Source organism: Diadema antillarum, unplaced genomic scaffold (genome assembly GCF_040938485.1).
Source record: "Diadema antillarum isolate AM-2024a unplaced genomic scaffold, OU_Dant_1.0 seq00000798_RagTag, whole genome shotgun sequence".
Taxonomy (NCBI): Eukaryota; Metazoa; Echinodermata; class Echinoidea; order Diadematoida; family Diadematidae; genus Diadema; species Diadema antillarum.
The window spans coordinates 3,657,644-3,682,533 of record NW_027271682.1 but is presented as its reverse complement, the minus strand read 5'-3'; the positions used below and the strand labels follow the sequence as shown (position 1 = coordinate 3,682,533).

Genomic DNA, 24,890 nt, shown 5'->3' with positions numbered 1-24,890 from the left:
CCTACAGTGTATATATGTAAATTAATCAATGCAAGGCAGAACATGCACTTAACCCATTGAGGACGAGTCCCGAGTATACTCGGGCAAGCGTCTAAGGGAAATGCGTGTTGTAGCAAAATCAAATCGTCCTCAACAGGTTAAGTTGTTTGTGTGTGTGTGTGTGTGTGTGTGCGTGTGTGTGTGTGTGTATTAAATGACGTAAGAAACCAACAAAGGCACTAAATATACAAAAACTGCTCAACTTTTTGTTGTTGTTTTTAAATATAAGACAGTGACAAAAAACAAACAAATATGTGAGTGTTCTTGCATCCATACAATGATGTTTAACCTGTTGAGGACAGACTGATTTTGCTACAACAGGCATTTCCCATAGACACCTGCCCGAGTATACTCAGGACTCGTCCTCAACGGGTTAAAGTCAAGGCAGTGTGGTGTACCTAAGAAAAACCCCACTTCTATGAAAGACTTTTTGGTTTGACAGACTGCTGTGTACATGGGGCATCACAGCCATATGACGAATGCTGCCCTCTTCTGAGCATGTGTGAATAACTAACAACCACCAAGTCCCAGGCAATGAGCCACATGCCAGAGCCGTCTCTCTGTGCAGTTTTGTTTTGTTGAGGTTCAATTCATGGCTCATGTCATGTATGAAAAGAGCAATATGTAACTAAAAGCAACCATTTACTCTAACATATGCACACACTCATATACTGAAAAAAACTACAGTAAAGTCATTACACCAGCCCACACAGAAAGATTCATTTTAAAGACAGAGGCTATAGGGAAACACACACACACACAAAATCAGCCAAACAAAAACAAACAAACAAACAAACAAACAAACGAAACAAAACAAAACAAAAAAAGAACCACAATGGCCTTTGGGGTTCCATTCAAGTCCTTGGCCATCACATAAGAATGTTTTAAAGATAATGTAAAGTTTTGGTACCTCAAAAGTTTCCCTGAGTTTCCTTGTCTTAGTTTGTGTTTCAGGAAAAGTACCTTTCATATAACTAACACTGTGAGACTTACTCGCCCCAAAGTGCTCTCATGTCTTAGTAATCATGCAATAATGGTTTCGTACGATATGTGTATATTGATTCTCACGGTACCGCGTCGAGTAAAACTAACGGCTCGTTCGAATTTTTCAGAGCCCGCTCTGCTCTGGTACGAAACCATTATTGCATGATTCTCTTTCTAAGACATGAGAGCACTTTGGGGCGTGTTATACCCCTTTCATAAACTCAATAATGCGGATAATATCCGCATCATTTGGTCGTAAAATCGGAGCAGGGGAAGAATAATCCGCTTTTTTTTCCAACCCTTCTATTATCCGCATAATAGCAGCATCGGGACCAGATTTGGAGTTTATGAACGCAAACCCAAATAACGCAGATAATTGCCGGGGTGCGGTCAAACGTCACCTGTCTTTCCCGCAGGAGGGACGTGTGCAGTCACCATGACGATCATCCGCCTTTTTCAGGACAGGCGCTCGTAAAAATAATGCGGATAATTTTCAGAGTTTGTGAACGCATTTTTTATTGAAATGTCCGCATTATTCTTAGGCGGATAATTGGAGGATGAGTTCATGAAAGGGGTATAAGTCTCACAGTGTTAGTTATATGAAAGGTTCTTTAACCTGAAACACAAACTAAGACAAGGAAAATCAGGGAAACTTTTGAGGTACCAAAACTTTATATGTGACCCTGCACCTCAAAACAAACAAAAAGTCGCCAGACATGAATTTTTAGTTAAGACCATATTCTGAAAGAGCAGACTTTAAGCTTTAAAATGATGTATAACTCAAATCAAATGGACTCTCCTAACCTATCTAAATATTGGAAAGAAAGCACAAACTCAGGAAAAGTGTGTACTGAGAAAAGAGGCTCTGAAGTACAGTGTCTATTCAAGCGCTTAATCTTTACCAAACCGTGCTGGCTGTGCGATGAATGGGACAAAAAACAGGAAGTAAACCACCAGAGTAACAACAATGAAGGGATTATCAGATTAAACTGAAATTAAGCATGCCTCATTAACACATTCTGTCCATAATTAATGCTAACTTTCAAAGCAGCAACACTATCTTTACAAAAGTTATTAGAGTTGAAAGTGAAGAGTGTGGACAAGGTTTTTCAGAAATGAAAAAGGAATTCTAAAGACACACCTAATCACACTATTCTACCAATAATGGTCGACATAAACTGCTAAAAAAACACACTTTCCTGCCCGTTTTATGATACCAAATTTTAGCATAATGTAAAAGAAGACCCGCTCTTTTAGAAAATATGAAAAAGTCAAGTTCGGCTAGGTTGACCCATTTCACTTATTTTCAGTTCTCACGCAAAATCAGTGTGTGCGACTTTATGTTCGTTTTGAGGTGCACTGTCACATATTATCTTTAAAATGAATACTGTCCACGGGTACAACTGAAAAATTCGAACGAGCCGTTAGTTTTACTCGACGCGGTACCGTGAGAATCAATATACACGTATTGTACGAAACCATTATTGCAGTGTCCAATACATGACGGATTGTGATTAGTGTGCCTTCTCTGAGTAGTGTGTCTTGACCATTCCCACTGCCATTCTCAACTAGAAAACTGCACAATTATGATATATGCACCATTATATTTCTTCTTATCACAATGAGACTTAAAATTGCATTGTCTCAGCATTTGAAAGATATTGGGACAATCAATGACTTTCTTATTTCACTTCCTAGGTGTTATATAATGAAACACTGAAAATTATTTTTTTGTTCTTTCTGGTTTTACTTACTTCAAAAGAGTCAACCTGGACGTTAGGAGGATTTACACTTTAATTAACTCATTGAGGACAAGTCCTGAGAAATACGGGCAGGGGTCTATGGGAAATGCATGTTGTACCGAAATCAGCCCGTCTTCAACAGGTTAATTCAGATTTTTGAAAGATGCCACCTACTGGGAGGTCACAAGATGTCTGAATGCTATGAAATCATATCCATGATTCTGTTTTCTTTACACTTTCATAAGCCATTTTCCCCCCTAGGATATTTTAAAAACTTAGCGTCCAACCCATTATTGGCCTACAATGTTAGACATTAAATCAAAAGTACTTGCCCTCACAGAAAATGTTCACTAGCTCTTGAACTGTAGACAGGTCCTTTTTTGTAAGGCTTTTACCTTCTAAAAACACTTCATGAGGGTGGAAAAGAATAGTTGTAAACAATCTCGAAAGTATAATGTTACATTGGATTAACACTGAATGTTTTTTAGGCTTCTTTATGTGTTTTAAACAAGCCTGGAGGCCACAAAAGTTTTTGTATTCAACACACATTCTTTTTTTTGAATGACATTGAGACCTCCATCAACCCATGCTCATATGTCATCTCTAACAAGTGGGATGGACTTTTGTTGAGGTCAGTGCCGTAAAGCACTCTACATCTTTGATGGGATTATAATAGCACAGCTTGCGGACGCGTGCCACTGTCGCCGTGGAGTTTCGAGAGCAGTTGAGTGGAAACCACTTTGCTTGTAATCATTCCTCTGCCTTCTGCCCAGCTGTCCAGCATCCATCTACCAATGTCTGGATCTAGGAGCTCAAAACCCATCTATCCAAGGTGACAACCCCTAAGATGCGGTACTTCATCCCAGATCTTAAAAGCTCCTCAATCATTTCTGCTGATACCTGGTTAAAGGTACCATCAGTTGTCATTTATGTGTGTATGACAAAATGTGAAAGAAGTGGAAATCTGCATTTGTGATGGTTGGTACAAGTCCAATGGTATTAAAGGCAGACATCTGGGCACAGTCTGATTTAAATGGTCAAAAGAATGGGTTGGAATAGACGATTTTAAATGTTTGTTCTTTAAAAATAATACTCCTCTCAAAATTGGGACAGGAGCTTCACACACACTCAAATAGATTTAGATGAAATGTATAAATGTTGGTGCAGGTGTGGCTGGTAAGTAAGCCTATATGAGCATGTACAGTGTAATCCCAGGTTGTAATTTTGGATATTAACAAGACATGAACAAGACAACACATAATAAATGTATCCTTATACATGGAGTGAAAGGTCATGTGAGGAACAAATCAAAATGCTGGTCAACTATATTCACATTAATGCTATTAAAACTTTTACTTACAAAGTACTGGTATACATTATCAGTAGTAGTCCCAGTAGCAGCAGCAGCAGTAGTAAAAAGTAATATAATACTGCAGCAATGCTGTTACTTAAAGGGACTGTACAGTACTGGTTGAGGTGGGGATTAATGTTTTGCACATTCCTAAGTGAGATAATGAGAAACCTCTTATGAAATATGAAAGAGCCTGTAATTTTAAGAAGGGTTCAACGTTTATTTAATGAAAATTGGTTTTCAAATGGCTGAGATATCCAAAAAAAGTGATAATAATAAAAGGCGACATGCCACAACTTTATTAGGATCTCTTTGTTTCACCTTGTTTTTGGATATCTCAGCCATTTCAAAACCAATTTTCATCGAATAAACTTTTGATACGCCATGGAATTGCATGCTCTTTGACATCTAATAGAGTGGTTTCTGAATATCTTGCAAAACATTAAAAGCTAAATCCTCACCTCAACCAGAACTGTACACACCCTTTAATGTAATATTAGTATCGATGCTGCTATGCTCCTCTGCTGCTGCTACTACTACTTCCTCATCTTCCTTCTCCTCCTCCTCCTCCTCCTTCTTGGCAGTTGCTATGGCAGTTACTATGGAGTTCTACTTCTTTTACTTAAGATGCTTTTCTCCTTCTCACTCCGACAATAGTGACATCTCATTCTTGAGGTCTTGTTCCCTTTTCTCCTTCTCCTAAACCTACCCTTTCTTCCTCTCTCCCTCCCCTTCCCTCCCCCTCTCTTTTTATTTGTCTACCTTTTTCTGTATGATTCTCGGATTCCCCTGTCTCTCTTTGAGCCCTTTCACATCAGCAGGGAACTTCATTGTAAATGTGTCAGGAAACATCTTTCTAACCAATCGACTGATATTTTGCAAGTTTGAATGCAACTATAATTGAATCACACTTTCCCTCAAAAAAACATATTTCTTTTCTACATTTACTCGGTGATCAAGAGGTAATTTCCATTCCAGATTTGCTTGAATATACAGGATGGACCTTATAGTTCAACCATGTGTGTTTACTTCTGACTTGGTACATGCACCATTGATGCATATTCTTGCATGTACTAAAACATATTGACAGTTACTCGTTTGGTTGACCGGTCATAGAGTTCGTGTTGCAGCTGCTATACGGACTGTCACTGGCAGTTAGCAGTCTGTGGAGGAGGACTCGTTTCAGCGTCTGAACCGTCTCTCACTCTAAACAAGTTTAGATCGAACGACATTTCAGCAATGCGATTGCAAACGAACTCTTCTGCAGGTGTGAAACCCTCTCTATGCCCCTCTTTCATCTTTAACATCGCATTGGTGTAATTGAGACATGGGCAGGATGTTACCTGGTTTCCGCCACCAAAATCTAATAAACTTGGCTTAACTGACAGGCCCCGCCTCATTGAGTGAAACATGAACGTGTAAGAATTCGAGCAATTTTGGTCACAATTCAAACATCAATCATGGGATGGGGGAGGGAGTATCTAAATAAAATGCCTTTGTATTCTCCAAGGACTAGGGCTTTCTCCAAGGATGGTAGACCCCTCATCTGCAAAACATCACCTTGATCATGAACTGAAGATCGTTCAGGAGGCCTATGTACATCTGATACTAAACATGGACATATCTATGCTATAAAATCACACAAGTAAAATATATCACAGTCCAATCATATTGAACATCTGATTCATAGAAATCTCCTTCTCCAAAACAACTGAAAGATACATTTGCCCTTTGCAAAAAAAAAAAAAGAAGAAGAAGACAAGAGACCCGGGGGGTCTCGTGCTCACCTGAGTATCGCAAGTTCACCTTCCATGCATTCTTGCAGACTCTAATACCTGAGAACATGGAAACTTGTGGTGGGGGTAGCTTTGAGAGCTGAGGGAATGGTGTCCATTTGCATATTCCATCACATTTATACCTGCCAAGTACACTGTACTTTATAGAATGTTGGACTATGCAGTTTGCACTTCTGATTCTAGAGAAGAATATTATTGAATATTCCTTAATTTAGGAGGTTTGAAACAACAGTCATCAATATACTGACTCATTTTATTAACTTAGCTCAATCATTTCTGGTTCTAGAGAAAGATTCCTTACTTAGGGGTGGGGTGGGTTGGGCCCCCTGCCCCTGCCAAGTTTGGTGAAAATTCATTATGGGGTTTTCAAGAAAAAGAGGGATATTTATAATTTAGGCTCCAATTTAGGCCACCTGGGGCCCCCAGGTGGGCCCACTTGATGAGAATGAGATTCAATCCCCCTAGGGATGCTACCTGCCAAGTTTGGTGAAAATTCATTGTGGCATTTTCAAGAAATAGATGAAAATGTACAATTTGGGCCCCATAAGGACCCCTCCCCACCCCTTCCCCTGGGTCCCAAGGGGGGGGGGGGGGGGGGGGCACCCCTGATCCCGCCATGAACAAACATGAAACTACAGTCATCAATGTACTAACTCAGAGTATTAACTTAGCTCTATCACTTCTGGTTCTAGAGAAGAAGATTTTTTAAGATTCCTTAATTTGGGGGGGGGGGTGGGCCCCTCTGGGGGGCCCCCCAGGTGGGGCATGGCACCTATTCGAACAAATTGAGATCCTTTTCCTCTAGGGATGCTACCTGCCAAGTTTGGTGAAAATCGGTCATGGGGTTCTCAAGAAGAAGATGAAAATGTAAAAAGTTTACAGACAACGGACGCCGGACGACACACGACGGACGCCGGACAAAGAGCGATCGCAATAGCTCACTTGAGCCTTCGGCTCAAGTGAGCTAAAAATGATACAAGGAAATGCAGGGAATTCTCTCACTTCTTATGGCACACACACACACATCACACACTGCTGGTTTGTAACATTGATGTTCCATCAATCTCATGGTTATGCACAGATACATTGTACAGAAGGGCGGCTGATATCTCTGCAGCAGCAATAGTCCTCCAGTGTCCGTTATTACTGATTGATACGGAAATAAATGAATGGTTACTGTCAAAAAAGGGCAAACAGACAAGTTTTGACACATTCCACACACTTTTTGTGATTAGTTGAAAAGACCCCACAGGTAAGCTATCTCTCACATATGGTAGATATAGTACAAGCAACATCTGTTTGCGATATTTTCAGCTGCAGAACAAGAAACGTGAGAAGATCCCTGCGTAAACTAACAACACAAAACAGCCAAGAGTTAATCTGAGATCATGTTTCCTGTACTATATAAGTGTAAATGCCCTGTATGAATCATACTGCGCGCAACGAGAACTACGAAAGACTGAGGAGAAAAAAATAAAATAAATCGCTAACATCTACTTTCTGCCCTGCACTTTCACTAAGGAAGAACTAGTCATCCCCCGGAGTCTCCCAGACAATGTGTTGCTAATTTGGAGTGTGGCACATGCAAATTATGACCACTTTGTATTTCCCTGAGGGCACTAATTTGGGGAGCAAGTAAAAAAAAAAAAAGTAAGTGTGCTCCACATTCCGACTTCCACAAGAGAAGTGTCAGATGCAGGTAAGAGATTTTGTAAACAAGCAGTGTACTTTTAGTCAGCTAATGACCCTGAAAAAAAAAAAGAACAAAAATGCAGTCTGCGCAACACAAAAATTGATGCACATGCTCATACCCTTCACACCACTGGTGGAACAATCGTCTGTCATGCGACAAAAAAATTAGCAAGGGAGACTAGGGTTACAATCAAGCAGTGCCAAAAGTCATATGACCAAAAAAATTACAATCATTTTGCAGTGAAAATGCCAAGCTTGTTACCCAACCCTTTGGAGTTTCAAGCAGAGTTTCTGAAAAACCCCATTCTGCCCGAAGGAAGTAAGTTTTTGTTTTGTTTTTTCTGAAGCATTTTCCTGAGAGTTTGGGAACAGTTGGATAGTTTTAGTACCATTCTCATTGCATATAAAATAGCCTGTTATTTTGGGTCATGATCAGGACCAAAATTTTGAAATTATTGCAATATGAATGGCCCTAAAATCCACTGCAAATTTTTTATTTAAAAAAAATTCATTTCTTTATAGCATTTGTATCGGTAAGAGGAAATGGCCCTTAACTCTTTCTTTCCTCTGTGACTCTGTCTCTTTCCTCCTGTTAGTATACAACATTATCCTTCCGTCACGTATAGTTGCTTGACTGAATAATTATATTTGTACATTGCCCTCATTTCCTTTGATTGGCTGTCATTATTGCACAGCCCTTCAGAGGTAACATTTGAAGAAGAAGCACTGTGTCATAGACAATGCCCTCAAATGACTACTGACAAAATGATTCAACAGTGTTTACATTTATCACACTTCTATTTCTGGAATCGCCTTCTGCTTGATATCTTATCAAGAACATGTGGCAGTAACAGCTCATGTCGCAAAGGTGTGTTTACTGCAAGAAAATAAAAGAATTCTTCAGGAATCCTCTGGATACCTGCAAAGTGTCCTGCCGTCACCTCTGTATTTCATTAGTGGAAAAATGAGCAAAGAAAATGGGATTCCATCGGGATTCCGACCCTAGACCTCCGGATTGCTAGCCCGGTAGTGGTACACTTTCATCATCTAACTGCTTCAGTGTCACAGTGAATCAGAAATTGGAAACTTTGTTTGCTACATGGCTTGTCTTTAAATCCTGGAATATATTCATTATGCTTGAAACCTTCTGGAACACTTTTTCTTCTTTACATTGTCCATCATCCCCATAATTGCCTCTTTTTCTGTCATATTTAGATAGTTAAGTAAATGTAACATTTTTACCCCAGATTGGCAATTCTGTCACATTTACCTGGCTGAATTCTTATTTGAAGAAATGTATAGTCTTTTTCTGTAGAGACATGATAATCCTTTTGAAATGAGGACTGCTATAATCCTTTCTGAGTGGAAACATACCAAATATTGACAGAGAGAACTCAAAAGGAGGTAACTCTGTGTCAGGTCGGGACGCTGAAACACTTTTCTCTCTCTGCCTTGTTTCCTTTGACAAGGACTTCTGAGTTGACTATAAAGAAAAGCCTAGTCCAGTCTACAAAAAAAAAAAGAACCATGCTTGAATTGAATTGTGAGGATGGGAAAAGATCGTGGCTCAGTTTGGAAAACATCATGGTACATGGTTTGTGGTAGTGTGAAACCATGGTTCATGCATCAGTCATTTTAAGATGGAATCATAAGTATATTGTAATTGCTGAATTATTGATGAAAAGAATGATTTTCGTCTTTTTTTATTGCACAAGCAGACAGAAGTTTTGAGGTGACAATATCATGTCTAATTTGCACACATAATAATTCTGCATTATGAAAATATGCTAAATTTCAAAATTAGATTACTCTGTCAGTTTTGTACAGTTTTAATGAAACTTTCACTGTTCCATCCATTTGACTAAGTAGTTGATAATGAAGTCAACTTGCACTGGAATGAACTTTCACTTGAAAGCAACTTGAAGATGCCACAAATGTTCGAAAATGGTCAGAGGAATTTCAAAAAGTACTTTCATTTTCCCCTGGTTTACACACAGGTACGTGGCTGACGTTGCCCAAATACCCAGCATCAATTTGGCAAAATTGGAAGAGCTTGTCATGGGGCATTAATGGCTTAAAAAATAAACTAAATAAACAAAATAACAAATAAACAAACAAATAAGATATTTGGCTTTAATACCAACAAATATAGGATTTCGAAGTATCTGCTTGAACATAGTGCTTCTGCACAATCAATAATACCATATCATATCCACAGTCTTTCCAAGTAGATGGGTGCATGGAAGAAACTTTAGATGAACCTGTACAGATTGCACGCTTTCATTACCAGGAAAATATATGGGATGAGCGCTGGGGGGAGGGGGGGGGGGGGGGGGAGGGGGGATGGTCTGCGGACGAATTGTTTGCCCTCAGAATGACAAGTGAATGCCAGCCATCACTTTGCACCACCCATATTTTCATCATTCCCGGAGATCAAGTGATCATATTCATATCACAGAAGAGAAATAGAGGGAGAGATGAAAATAGAGAAAGAGAAGGAGAGACAGAGATGAGAGAAAGACACCCTGTTCAGACGCAAGCCAGTTTATACCAAAACTTGATAAGGAAATGACGTATAAAGAATCATCGTATACCCGATAGACCGTTCAGACGCTAATCTCGACTGTGCCGGAAAATGTTGTATAGATGTGCAGTTTCCCACTGCGCGTGCTGTTATGGTCATGAGTGACAGCTGTGGGGTCACCAGTTCGTGCGCGCTCCCTTTAAGCCCCACCCAGTTACACCGATCTATGGTCACCATACGTTCAAATACATAATGGACATGATGGAACGCTGATTCGTCATCGAGTTCTAGTTCAAAACGATGCTCTGACCGTCGTTTCGCTATACGTCGTTTCGTTATATGTCATTTCGTTAGTCAGCGTTCAGACGTATAAATTCATCATATAGCTACTGTAAAAGTGGTTTTGTTCGCGTAAAGAAACTTTCGCGGTTTCCACCGGCACTGACTTTTTCACGTGTGTTTAAATTCGCGGTTGGTAATGATAGCGTTTTAACAAGTGACGAGTTCAAAACATTTTCGCGTGATGTTAAATTCACGATTCACCCTCAAAGCGAGAAAAGTGCGAAAATAAAACCACCGCGAAAGAAACCACTTTTACAGTATACCGTTTTGGTATAGCTACAGAATACTGTTCTAGTATAAATTTTTTGCATCTGAACACCCTGAGAGAGACATAAGAATGAAGAGAGAGTGAGAGTAGAGCAAAACACACAAATTATAAAAGTGGAAGAGAGCAAGTAAGAGAGAAAAAGAGAGTGGGGGAGTATAAGCAGGTTGGCCAGTGAAATTGTTTCTGAAACAGCATCTCCTGGGTCAGAGATCTCTCTTGTAATGGGATCGCGGACCGAGAGAACTTGAACATCTTAACTCTTCAATAGACCCCCAAAATCCTGCCTCCTCTGTTCCACCCCAACAAACTCCACTCTTCTTTGTAACTCTCTATGCTTCATTTGATTCTCAGTCCATGGCATTTCTTTCCTTCTTCTCCTCAATTTTTTTTTCTTTTCTTCAGAAAAAAAGCAGCAACACAAATAGTTTGATTGGCCTCTGGAATTTCTTGCTGGAGACAGATTTCGAGGGGGGTTCCTGTCTAAGAATGCCTTTTTGTGCCTTTGACCTGCAATTGTCTGTCTCCAGGATTGCTTGGCACTTAAAATGGATTTGACTTTTTGACTCTGGCCTTGCTAGATTTCAAGTGCACGCTTTCTCTGAGTGCCAATGCTCCTCCAGTTTTGCTTTTCTCTCTGCTCCTTGAGCAGCTTTCAAAGAATATAATTACTGCTAGGATCCCCAAAACCTTGCTATCTTCGGGGAAATCACTTCAGAGCACGGGAACAAATAAATTTCTCGTTAGACTGTCATTGTAAGAGTCTTGACTGTCAAAATCAAAGTGAAGAACTTTTTAAGAATGCCCAGAGAGGAGCACACCTTTTGTGATTGACCAAAAGAGTAGAAAGTGACTTTCACAACAGGCAGAGACGATCCCTACTGAAAGTGAAGTCTGCTCACAGGGCATCACAAATTTTGAAGTTTCATTTGTCAGGTACACAATCTCAAGAAAATCTACAGGAAAGTGATATAAGGTAAATGAAACTAGAGGAGACATTTACTGTAAAACATGATATATTCGCGGCACGAAATTTTTGTGAATTGGAGCCGACGGCCTTTTTCGTGGCATGAAATTTTCGCGAATTGCCACTGGCGTTCAATGCATATAGTGTAGACAAGAAATTTCGCGAATCTTGGCACTCGCGAAATTCGCGAAATTAAAATGCACGCGAACATTCCTCGTTTTACAGTACTTGCCAATCAGCACGATCATCATAATGTGGTATATGAGATGAAATAGTTGACTGTTGACAAGGCTAATCTCTGAAGCTTGAACTTTCCTTTCCATATTATTGAGGTGTACAACATTCATTTAAGAATTCCTTACATTTCAACATCAGCAAACCTCCTTTTTTTTTCAGTCGGAACAGAGTTGGCTTTGAAACAACTTGCCATTTGTTTCACATTTTTGGATCCTTAAGTAGTATTTCACAGGTAGAAACATTCGCCCTTCTTGTCTCCGATGAGAGCATCCTAACAGCCCCCCCCCCCAAAAAAAAAAGTATGTCCCCATGGTTGGCAGGAGAGAGGAGCAATCTTTACAGAACCCCCTACCGATGGGTGCATTCGTCCCTTGCCAGGAGGTTGCAGGAGAGAGTGTGGGCTCTGGAAGGATCATGTATCCCAAAGTCCACCAGCCCCGATTTACGGCATTACCCGGGCAGAAACGACATCTCGGAGAGAATCCAACGAACTCCGGGAGGCTCAAAACAATCACATCAAAGTCAAAGCTAATTTTCATCACATTTGCAACAAGTAGGTCTCACTGAGAAAAGAAAGAAAGAAAGGTAGTGAGCATCCGTATGTGCAAGAGATAGAGAAAGCAAGAGAGACAGATAGATAGATAAAGAGAGAAAATGGATGAAGGTGAATGAGAGAGAAATATTCAAAGAAGAGCTAAAAATGATTACAGACAGAAACAAGAGAACATATACATTACGTGTACTACTTCGCACAAGAGTGGAAATAAAGGGAGAAAGGGATAAAACGACTTCATGTTTATCAACTCTACAGTAACAGTTTTCTGGCTGAAATACATTTTTTCTGGGCATTTCAGAAACATGTTTCTAACCCCATAATCACAACAGCTTTGCATTTATCAACTGCCTAAAACTCCTTGAAAGTTGTTTGGAAACCTTAATTCTACACCAGAAGTGAGTTGATGAATGCACCCAGAGTATGCTAGGGAGAGAGAGAGAGAGAGAGAGAGAGAGAGAGAGAGAGAGAGAGAGAGGCAGAGAGAGAGAGAGACAAACATAGAAACAAAAAGGGAGAAAGACAGGGAGAGAGAGGGTGAGAGAGAAATTGAGAGAGGAGGAGAAATAAAGAGACAAGAGAGAAACAGAGGAGAGGGGGATGAAACAGATGGAGAGTGAGGAAAAGAGAGAGAAAAAAAAGAAACAGACAAAGAGGGGATAGAGAGATAGTAAACATGAGAGATGAGGAGTGAACTAGAAGGATGAGGACAGGTAGCAATGTTGAAGAAGTGGATGGATTAGGACCTATATCCCTGAGGGAGGATGGGGTACGTATGGGAGGAGTGGGATGACTATATGTTCCTCCTAGGACAAACTGGAGGACAAAATGGGTTGAGGTGCGGACAGGTGAGCCTTCTAACCCAGACAATGGGCGAGATAGGATGGGAAAAGGGGGGTCTGGCCCCAAGCTGGGTCTGCTCAAATACCAAAACATGAACAATCATTTATCTTATCTGGTGTAGTTTGAAAAGGGAGAAAAATGTTGATGAGTTGGAGAGGAAGAAGACATAAAGGGGTTGAAAGATGATTCCTCCACATTCATGATATTATATCCCATTTTGTTGGCATACATTTCAAACTTGGATTTCACTCAAAAAGAAAACGGAGTGATGCAGGTGATCTGCAATCAATTTTTTTTTTACTCCTGTCTCATGTCTCTGTTGCGTACATCTTCTCTTCCCTCTGTTTTCTAATACTTTTCATCATCCCACTGTTTGGACTCAAATCAAGACAAATGCTACATTAACAAATCATAAAATGTAGACAATGAGGAACATTAATGGGTGTCTATTTCACTGTCACAAACAAAGGGTCACCATACTCTTGGAAAGTTCGTGAGATGAGAGAAATGATTTCCACAGAGGAAGTTTCACATCACTTCCTAATGTCTCTCCCAGACTGATATGAAAAGGAACTCGGACAAATATCATTGAAACAATTAATGTATTGTCAACTTCACCTGTACATAACCAACATCTCAAGTCTACAAGCCATGTCTATATGATGGGAATATGTCTTAGTCTGGCATTTTTCCATCTCATACATGCATTATCATCAAACTATTTCATTTCAGGATTTTCAACTTTTATCAGAATCTGCATAAGAGCTTATAACATACATAGGCATACACACAAAAAAAGTTTCACAGAAATTAACTCATTCCATACCAGATTCTGGAACCACTTTTATGTTTGCACTCTAAAACCGCTTCCATGTTTACACAGATCTTTCAGTTGCCTGTATGCAATGGGTTAAAAATATCTAAACAGTTCAAAGTTGGAATTTTGCAACTGTGAAACACTTGCTCTTTACCTATTCGAACTCAAGGAAGACAAATATTTCCCAAGTGAGAGCAACAGACACTTTTTTTTTCTGGTCAAAGCTTTGCGTCTCCCAGCGGTATGCATACGTGAGATAACGAGGTGTCAAGAACTTCTCCACCTTAACAAGTTGACAAATTTCTTGTCCATACACAAAACATAAAGTGGGGCTCTTCCTGCAAAAGCAATTTCTCCGGGAGTTCATAATCGTTTCGCCATAACGCTAAGTCCGTGTCTTCCTCCTTGTAACCTTCAGTCTGGGGGAATTAGTCAGTCCTGTCATCACCAAGATGATTTTAGGAGACCAAGCCGAGACTAGATTTGCTTGATAAATCTGAAGTCCAAACACACGTTAATACAAGTCAAGCCTTTGCTTGAATGTAGGTCTCCTGAAACTGGGTTGCAGACTTATTCTAATTTTTTAACAAAGTCAGTTCATCTTTCCTTATGTTAATTAGCTTGCCTTCCCAGCACGGTCCTGACACATTAGAATACAGATGTAACACAAATGGGGAGCGAGGGAAATATCTTTATAAACCTGCATTATGCAATGCGATGGTCATACATGTGTATTCTGGAGCATCTTAAATCCAGTTGAATGCCTTGTAAATCTTTGGAATGATTTCCTTGCAAATAGGACTGTTCCTCTTTTAGGATAGCTGTTTCTGAGAAAACATTGACCAGAAGGGAACTAATATCTATAATAGGATATACTACATTGATGTTTATCTATATTTCATGTGTCTCAATGGTGTAGAGAACCAATATTTATGAGACATCTTCCTTTTTTTAAATCACTAATAGTATTAAAGTCCTTTCCCTATTTAACATTCCACCATCATCTCTGTGGTCCTGCATCATGTCAAGCATTCCAGAAGCATTTACCCATACCCACTACAGGATTCCATTATTGCCAGAACCAATCGCTGGGATGCTTCATCGATGGAGCGCAGTGGCGGCATTCAGGAATTGACAAATTGCCCGCACCTCCCAGTCCCACCCAACCACATTCTGCGCGTCATGCAAATATTTCCACATCTCTTGGCTACCAGGATGTGGAACAAGGGCATGGGAGACATTACGGAGGTGGGGGAGGTGAAGATGGAGCCAGGATGAACAAGGAGGGAGGATGGTGGTGGGGGGGGGGGGGGTGGAGGAGGGAGAGGAGCTGGAAGAAGAAGAGTTTTTGGCTCGTGGAGTGAAACAAATGACAAGAGCAGCTGTAGCAGTCAAAATGCAGTTATGGATCAAATACTGGATCCCGACACCAGACAATGAAGTGCTTCCACCAAATGATGAAAAATGCAGTGATGCATTCCACTTATACCAGATCAGTGGGCGACGGGACAGATGTCATTACCGTCTTCTGTCCCAATGAATGTCATACCTACATCATCAATGTTTATAGTCTATGGACTGATTATGACCCCAAAAAAGTATGTGGGGCTTTTTACACTTGTAAATTTTTGCTTAGCCCCGGACCAACGGTGGGGCTAAGGGGGGGCCTTAGCCCCACCGTTGGTACGGGACTATCCTTAGCCCACTTTCTGTTTACACTCGTTTTTGCCAAAGTGGGCTAGCCCCACTGATAGTACGGTACTATCTGGCCCTGCAAAATAGCAGGGGTTAGCACCGCAATTGCGGTGCTAGCACCGCAATTGCGGTGCCAAGCAAGTGAGTGTAAACAGAACGAAAAAATAATCCTGGGCTAAGCGACAGAGACGAAGTCCGACCCTCACTGACCAATCAGAAACGAGGTAATCAAGTGCTGCCGGTGCGTGCGTGTACGTGTACAGTACACAGCGTAATTATGAATATTCATGTGGTTTGGAAAATCCGGGGCTAAGAAATACGAGTGTAAAAAGGTCAGTTTTCTCCTTAGCCCCGGACAAGAGATAGTATGGGACTAATTGGCGAGTGTAAAAAGCTGAAAAAATTGGTACGGGACTAACGATAGTCCTGGGTCAGAGAAAGTCCGGGGTTAAGAAACACAAGTGTAAAAAGCCCTTGTGATGGAGGGCATTTAATGCACCTAAATCGGTCATGTCATAATTAATAATCTAAATTCCTGGAGCTAGCTTATTTTCCTTCACGATAAGCTAGCACAATTAGTGTCATAAATATTTTATTGTGTGAAATTAAGGATTAGCTATAATATCACAAAAACGTGGGCATTTTTTTTCCTTTTTGCAGTTCCTTTGAAACACTACCAAAATAACTCTTTCATAGAAAGACAACACAATGAGCACAGCTATAAATCATACATTAATGTGTGTGAGTGTGTGTGTGAGACATTAATATTGATTATGTCCATACTGGCATCATGCACAATAATCACATAAATGTTGGAATTAAATCTAGACTAAATGAAAACGATGCAGGCAAATAGATTAACTTGTTGATTATGGACAACAATGTTGTCTCCGAGGCACAGAAATCTATGGTGAACTGCCATGTCTCAAAGCAACTGGATTATGACTCATGTGCACGCACTCCCCTTGGAATCCACATGTCCACATATCCACATGTCCACAATGGTCGAGTCCTGTAATTTACTTCCTTGTTTTCTTGTTTTTTTAGTTTAGTTTAGTTTTGTTTTGTTTATTTTACTTATGACCTGACAACAAATGCCATCACTCACCGTAATCACGATATCTTTGGTCGTTGGTCCCTCGATTGTGATCTGCTCCCTCCCGCTCCTGAACGTCCGGTAGTAGACCATGCTACCAGCAAAGGAATACCGGCCTTCCTCCGCCGGCAGGGGTAACTGGTTGAGCCCCTTGGTTTCCCCCTTGCTGTGGAGACCCAGCGAACTGCCCAGGTCTTTACTGGTCACTTTGATGGTCCTACTACCCGCCGGTATCTCCATCACATTGCGGAGACCTGTTGATCACAGAGGAGAAGGGGAAAAGGAGGTTAGCAATGATCATGAATCAAACATTAGTGAACTTTGGGAGAATGGCAAGACTCCCATCCCCCCCCCCCCTCACTATACACCCTCTTTCCTGGCTGTGCAAACTCAGTGCTGCTGTTGATGAGAATGACTTCTGCAACATATCAGAGAAATTTAGTGGCTTGATTCTGACCATGAACCTGTCAACACATGTGTTAAAACCCTACAACAAAGGATCAAAGAAGCATGTTATCTGAATCCATGAAATTCTCCAATACACCTGCAATGAAATTCCACACATGTTACCATGACAACCTGCTCATTTTGGGTATTGGGTAAAATGCATGTATACTCCTTCACAGTAACTTTTTCATTGGATGAGTGAGAAAATACAGATTTTTTTTTTCAGGATTATCACGCTTTCAAGCTTTGCTTTTTTGTGTGAACCCTTGCAACCCCATCATACATTTCATTGGAGAAAAGTTAACTTGATTTGATTTGATTTCATTTATTTTTCAATTTCCAACAAAAAAAATGTATACATACACCATTACAATCTGACTGCAAAATATTGAAAATATTTACATCTTTATGTGAATTATGTGGTAAAGGTAGTAAAATTTTAACTACATCATACAGCATTAACTTACACGCGTACATTGTATCAAATGATGGATAATTAGATACCAGGTGGGCTGTTTTAAATGGAGAGCGCCAAACAAAAATCATATTTTTGATTGCTTTCCCGTTTTAGTAAAAACAATACATTCAGCAGACATTTATATTCTGTTTTGCCTGTATTGATGTTCTGCTTTGACCCAGTTGGATTCAATTGCAGTTTAAAGTTCCCTGTTAAAATAGTTCAAAACCATAGTTTTAAATATATTTCAGCATACGAAATATCTGACCTGTAAAGAAATACTCAACTCTCTTCACAGCTGATATACCAATTAGAACCTTGAAACTTAGAAATTATCTTCAGACAAGAATATAATTCTGACTGATTGAGAACTATCAATTCTATCAATACATCTTGGTTTATATTCCTCAAATAGGCAAGGAGTGAGAAATGTCTGGCCCGTAACCATGTAACCCTTTTCAACACTATCGGCAAATATTTGTCAACAAAGAAGATGAGTGGGCACACGAGACATGGCTAGATTAGAAATCTAATTTCGAACTTATCATCGCACAAATTCAAGCTGCACAGTCCCACTCCTCTCCTCCCGTAAGTAAACCAAATTAAGGCTCACAATCTCCCGCTTATTTTCTCTTTTTTTGAACGGTAATCTGGCCCATGCTGAAAAGTGTAAGAACGTCAGTCAGCGTTGGATCTCCCCGACATTTCAACCCAATTACACCAAGGTCATGTCCAGGTCAGCTGAGGAGCACGGAGTCCAGATCAGATGTTTTTCTTGCTTGTTAGTCCAGTGGAAGTGTTGCAACAACAAGACTACCCTAGTGGAACCCTACGAAACACTCCAATTAGTTGAGGTTCAGGTTACTGGATCCATAAATCTATCACAGTAACTTCCAGGACTGTGATAAAGGTCATGCGTATGTACAGAAAATAACCGGTTTCATGCCAAGAAATGCCATCCATGCAATTGTACTGACATGAAGTACCTAGTCCTATACATTTATTTTCTTTGTTCAATCTTAGAGTGCAGTGCAAGAGATCAGATACTGGAAACATAACTTTTATTTATTTTTATATATATTGTGAAATGCATGGCACGGTGATATGGAGCGGTTTCACACCTACGAAAGAATAGTTTTTTGGTTTTTTTAAATACTGGTACATTAAGAACATATGTTCCTTGCTAAACAAATTGTAGAGCATGGCTTTGTCTCAGTATTCAGGGGGTTAAGTTGCTCTAAAAGAATGACCCTGTCTTAAGTGGAGCCATGTCATTGTCAACATCTCCAGGGCTGGCTCGGCTGAGATTTCTCCCACTCGAAGGGGGGCATGAGACGGGCGCTGAGGACGCCTCATCCACCCCGATACCAGCATCCTCCATCTCCATCCCTTTGATCCCGCATATGTTTGGTTTGACCGGGAGACATTTATTTTTAAGCTAGAGTTCATTGACTTGCAAGCAGGAAAAACATCCCCTCTCAGCGGTCGATTGGGTGGCCGTTGGAGATCCTGCTACGGAAAAATCAAACTCCTCGAATCTCGAGATACAAGATATACAATTTACAGCCCAGAGGGGAATGGAAACAATGGTATCAGCTCATCCAGACACAAAGTGAGTGCCGCCCTTCATGTAAGCAGTCTCCATCTTGGGCAACAGCGAGGAGGACACAACCAAGGTCTACCCACTGTAAGAGTGTTAAATTGATCCAAAAATATATTTGTATAAATTCACTTTCCATTTAGCTTTCCATATAGTTTATTTTCCATACATGCTCCAGATAATTTCTTCTCACACTTAGCCTCCCATACATCCCTATTTCTTTCCCCTTCCTTGTGTCTATACTTTCCAGTAACTTCTTTATTTTCCACTCACCGCCACACTTCATGATTCCTTTGTTCTGTTTCCATTCATGTTCTACTTAATCTCATGATCATAACCTCATCTTTACTTTCCATTGGTTCTTTTATTTGACCTCAGGTCACACTCTTTTCTAAATAGCATTTTGATTGGTTTGTGTTAGTCTATGATTTAGAATTAAAATTAAAAGAACCCAGTAGGTTCTGAATAAAGAATCAGTCTACCAAAGGAACTCATTGAGAGAGGACCCCCTTCTTCTGCCTCTCCTTTGCCCCAAATGTTTGATGGAGATTGAGTGAACCTTGCCTAGCTTGTGGAATGTTTGAGTGACTATACACTTGGCTTGATGATTTTTGGACACCTAGTAGATGAGTGGTACACTACCATGGGTCTCTGTTAAACTTTGTTAACCCGTTGAGGATGAGTCCGGAGTATACTTGGGCAGGTGTCTATGGGAAATGCATGTTGTAGCAAAATCAGTCCATCCTCAAAGGGTTAAGTGTGACTTCACTTTTGATGGAGTTGTGACTTGATCTCAAAGAGATGTGTCATTCAGCATGATTCACCCAATCCGTCTGCTCATCGTATCCAATGTGGAAGTGACACAACGGGTGTCCCATTCAATTCAGACAATCACTCTTATTGACTAGTGACACATTCTATGATTCTGTTGTCAATATTTCAGCTATACATTCTCTACTCTTTAATCATTACAGTCTCTTCCACTAGACAGGATTCTTTTTTTTTTTTTTTTTTTTTTGGGGGGGGGGGGGCGAAGGGGGGGGGGGATACTAACCTGTCATGTGTAGGGAATTCCTCCATAATGTATTAGAAGTCAAATAAAAAATGTAAACATATATCCCTGACCAGGGAGTAGCACCAAAGCATACACACACAACCTCAAGAAACAAAGCAAAAATTCCCAAGAAAAGAAAGCATGCTTGTGTGGGCATACTGGAAGACGACCTACGAATTCACATAATTTAAGAAAAAATCGAATGAAATGATAAGTTCCAAATTTTTACTGTTGCATATACCCATATATACTACAATACGTCTTCCATCGCACACAACCGTTTGGCTCAGTAGAGTTGCTGGAAAACCACAAGGCCCAGTTAAAAAGATATACTTCCTGCAGAATTAGCAAAAAGTTTTCCTAAATTGAGAGGAACGTCAATACCAGCAGCCATGTGGTGCACATATTGGGCTGTGTATCCGATGTCCACTTCAGGCCACTTAATGGACGATGGACAACTGGACCCCTGTGATGAGCGCTTCCCGAAAATAATGGCCTCAAAGAATTTGACCAGGATATATCCCTTTTTATTCTGAGCATTTATTTGATAACCAATCTATACAGCCCCATGAGAAGTGGATCCCTGGGATGCCTTATGGTGGTTGGGGTCAGGGGTCTCATTTCCGAAATGCTGGACAGGCAAAGTGACCTTTGACCAACAGCAATGGTGGCATATTTAACGTCTGACCCAGGTCATTGTGTAAGGACATCTATCGATTTGTTTTAAAGAGAGTCAAGCACATCTATTGATTTGTTTTAAGAGAGTCAAGCACATCTATTGATTTGTTTTTAAGAGAGTCAAGCACATCTATTGATTTGTTTTAAGAGAGTCAAATACATCTATTAATTTGTTTTAAGAAAGTAAAGCACATCTATTGATTTGTTTTAAGAGAATTAGGCACATCTATTGATCTGTTTTAAAGAGAATCAAGCGAATCTATTGATTTGTTTTAAGAGAGTCAAGCACATCTCTTGACTTGTTTTAAGAGAGTCAAACACATCTATTGATTTGTTTTAAAGAGAATCAAGCACATCTGTTGATTTGTTTTAAGAGAGTCAAGCACATCTATTGATTTGTTTTAAAGAGAATCAAGCACATCTATTGATTTGTTTTAAGAGAGTCAAGCACATCTATTGATTTGTTTTAAAGAGAGTCAAGCACATCTATTGATTTGTTTTAAGAGAGTCAAGCACATCTATTGATTTGTTTTAAGAGAGTCAAGCACATCTATTGATTTGTTTTAAGAGAGTCAAGCACATCTATTGATTTGTTTAAAGAGAGTCAAGTACATCTATTGATTTGTTTTAAGAGAGTCAAGCACATCTATTGATTTGTTTTAAGAGAGTCAAGCACATCTATTGATTTGTTTTAAGAGAGTCAAGCACATCTATTGATTTGTTTTGTGGTATGCAGCACACGCTTCGCATACAGTTTACATATTCAAAGTTCCCATGCATACAAAGGTTACCATGACAGTTATGCCCCTCTCAGCCACTTCGTGTAGTGGTCATTGCGAGCGGTGAAGCTCTGTATGAACAGAACAGAGGGGCATAAGTCGACGTGCTTCAGAAGCGCTTATGGGCCCAGCTGTGTGTATGAATGAGGTGTCAAATGCAACATGATCCTAAGAAATCATGACATAGGCTCTTTAATCCTATCACTTGGATAGACGGGCATAATATCACTGAATTTGATAATTTGCTTTGTATTTTTTGGCTCTTGCCCACAAAAATGCAATGCCTAGACCTACAGTAGCGAAGGGTTTTACTAGACTTAACTCATTTCTATTCTCTCGTCCTTCCCAGTCTAATGAGGTCTATGATACCACAAGGCAGACCTGATCATCAACAAGCCATAATGACTAGAGTGCACCAACCTTCTAAGGAAAGCAATACCAGTAGAATTAAATGAGTCATGCTGTACTTTTGGCTCACTGTACTGAAAACAGAGGTTCATGAGATGAATAAATATATATCACTGTTCTCACTTACCCACAATCTCTCCCTGCACTTCATTTTCATTTTTTTATTTTGATGAATATCATGCATGGATCCAATTTCACATATTGTAGGTCACACACAAGTGACAATCATCGTGTTCTGCTCTTGCACTAATCTTGCTAGCACAAATAGATATTATTGTTTTCACTTAATCTCTCTCTCTCTCTATCTCTATCTTTCTATCTGTCTCTTTCTTCTGTATCTCTCATTCCAATTTAGCTTCAATAGACGCCATGCCTGGATCCAAATAAATGTAATATAGGCCATACATACAAAAGGAATATAATGGGTTTTTTTATTTTCACACAAGCCTATCAGATCACACAGGCACAATCAAGAGTCATATGACAATATACTATCATAGCATGTACTAAAAAGTGGAGCTCATAACATGAAATAAGCAAAAATATATGCATGATCGTTATCCTTTACTCTCAATCCATCTCCTTCTCCTTGATTATTATTTGTGTTTCCTGAGGTCTCATAGGGTATCGGGCATTGATCTCGTCAAAAATAATGTAGATCATATTAGTGAAAATGATAATGCTTTCTTGCAAAATATATCCACTAAACATAGTTTTTTTTTTTTTAATGAAAGCAGACACCAAAAGCTGAAAGTGTTACAGCATGTTGAAGATATTGATCAGTGGCATATCTCCGAATATAAGGATATATAAAGAACATGTCAAAGAAAGTCTGTGACTTACATTTATGATTTATGCTCAAGTCTCCCTTGCAAGTTGCCAAGAGCTGTAAATTTTCACAGCTAGCTAGGAACGGGTAAAATGAGCTTTTTTTATTTTTGACAGACACGAGCACCCAGGTGTGTGTGACAACACTGCAGTATCCATGCATTTATGACCAAAAAGGAGGCTATGCCAAAAACGTGCTTGCCAGATAAACTCAACTGACCTTGACTATGTCAGTACATTTACATTATTACTCTCGCTAATTGCTTTAACAGTAGTGTTGCTCACAGTCGACTAGTTACCTTGGATTTTAATGTTCATGTGTCTACATTTGTTGTGTTGTTTCCATGGCATTATTTCCTGGCTAAACATACACTACGCTAACAAACGACCATCACAACAAGCTCAATGATGCCCCGTAGCAGTGATTATAGCTTTTCATGAGCTCATTTCTTTGGCCACACTACCATCATCCTCAATTTTTTCATAAGTTCGACCAAAGAATGTCATCATGTAAAATCCCTTTCCATTTGCTTGAATCGTTTCCTACACATTGTCATTTGCTCACATAAGATCAAGAATGTGTGACATACAAGTGTACATCCCCCCCCCCCCCCATAGTTTTGCCTACATCACAGCAAGTCTACTGACACCCAGCACACAAACTTCCACTGGAAATGACAGGCAGAAATAGAAATATTTCTTGTTTTGATTCCAAGATATCTCTACTCCTCCAAAGCCTCCTACTAACCTTCCTTCCATATCTTACCTAGTAGACATAGAAACTAGAAGGGAATTGAACAAAGAAGCAATGACCTTTATGTGTGTTAAGTGACATTGTAGTTTCATGGGACAGAATCCTATTTGGAAAAAAAGAAATTTCGGAGAGGGAGGGGGTCGGGAATAAAGATGGCCCTTGCCCAAACCATATCTTCCAGGGGCAGTCATCAAACAATGACATTACAAAACCAGAAAGGCTCTTAATATCACTTCTATTTTTCCCCTCTCAGTTCCACTTAGCAAGGCATGACTTGCAAATAAAAAAATGAATAAAAAATATACAATTTTAGTATTTCTTCATTCCTTTTTTTTTTCGGCCACAGATGTATTTCCTGCCATAAAAACTTGCAATATTTCTAAAGTACCATAGCTGAATTTTTTGGTTGCTGCAATTCAAATGAAAAGTTTGAACATAGTGATTTTTACTGTTGCAATATTTCCCAACGAGAATGGATCTTCTGTCCGGTCAGTCAGACAGTCAGTCAGTCAGTCAGTCTTCCCTTGTCAAAAATCATCCACCCCTCCCACACACCTCTCCCACTCAATTTCCTCTCGTCCAATAGATGAGAGGAGAAAAGGGGAGGCATCTCATGTTAAAGGGACACTCTGCATGGTTTGTGGAAAAGTTCATATCACAAAATCAATCCCCTGTATGGTCAACAAACAAAATGACGGCTTGGATCCTAATGTCATCTCTCAAAACATGGCTCGACCACAAAAATAGATGAGCAAAAATAATGAACCATAAAGGATTGACAAGATCAATAAGAAACAGAGGCACATTGTATATGTAATTCATTTCATTGACTTACAATACTTTCTCATGCGCATCATGTGTAGCTCTATGCTATGATAACAAAATGTACGGAAATTCATCTGTAGGCCTACATATCTCCATCTATATAAAGAACAATGATAT

The 24,890-nt window shown here is 39.8% G+C and overlaps 1 protein-coding gene across 1 annotated transcript in view; it reads right to left on the bottom strand.

The window, feature by feature from the left end:
- The window catches only part of LOC139739355 (ADAMTS-like protein 3), a 197,988-nt gene that overhangs the window by 67,613 nt on the left and 105,485 nt on the right, over nucleotides 1–24,890 (bottom strand). Inside the window, exon 5 of the mRNA XM_071649975.1 lies at nucleotides 16,956–17,197. Coding sequence (XP_071506076.1) covers nucleotides 16,956–17,197 — 242 coding nt within the window. The remainder of the gene's footprint in view (nucleotides 1–16,955; nucleotides 17,198–24,890) is intronic.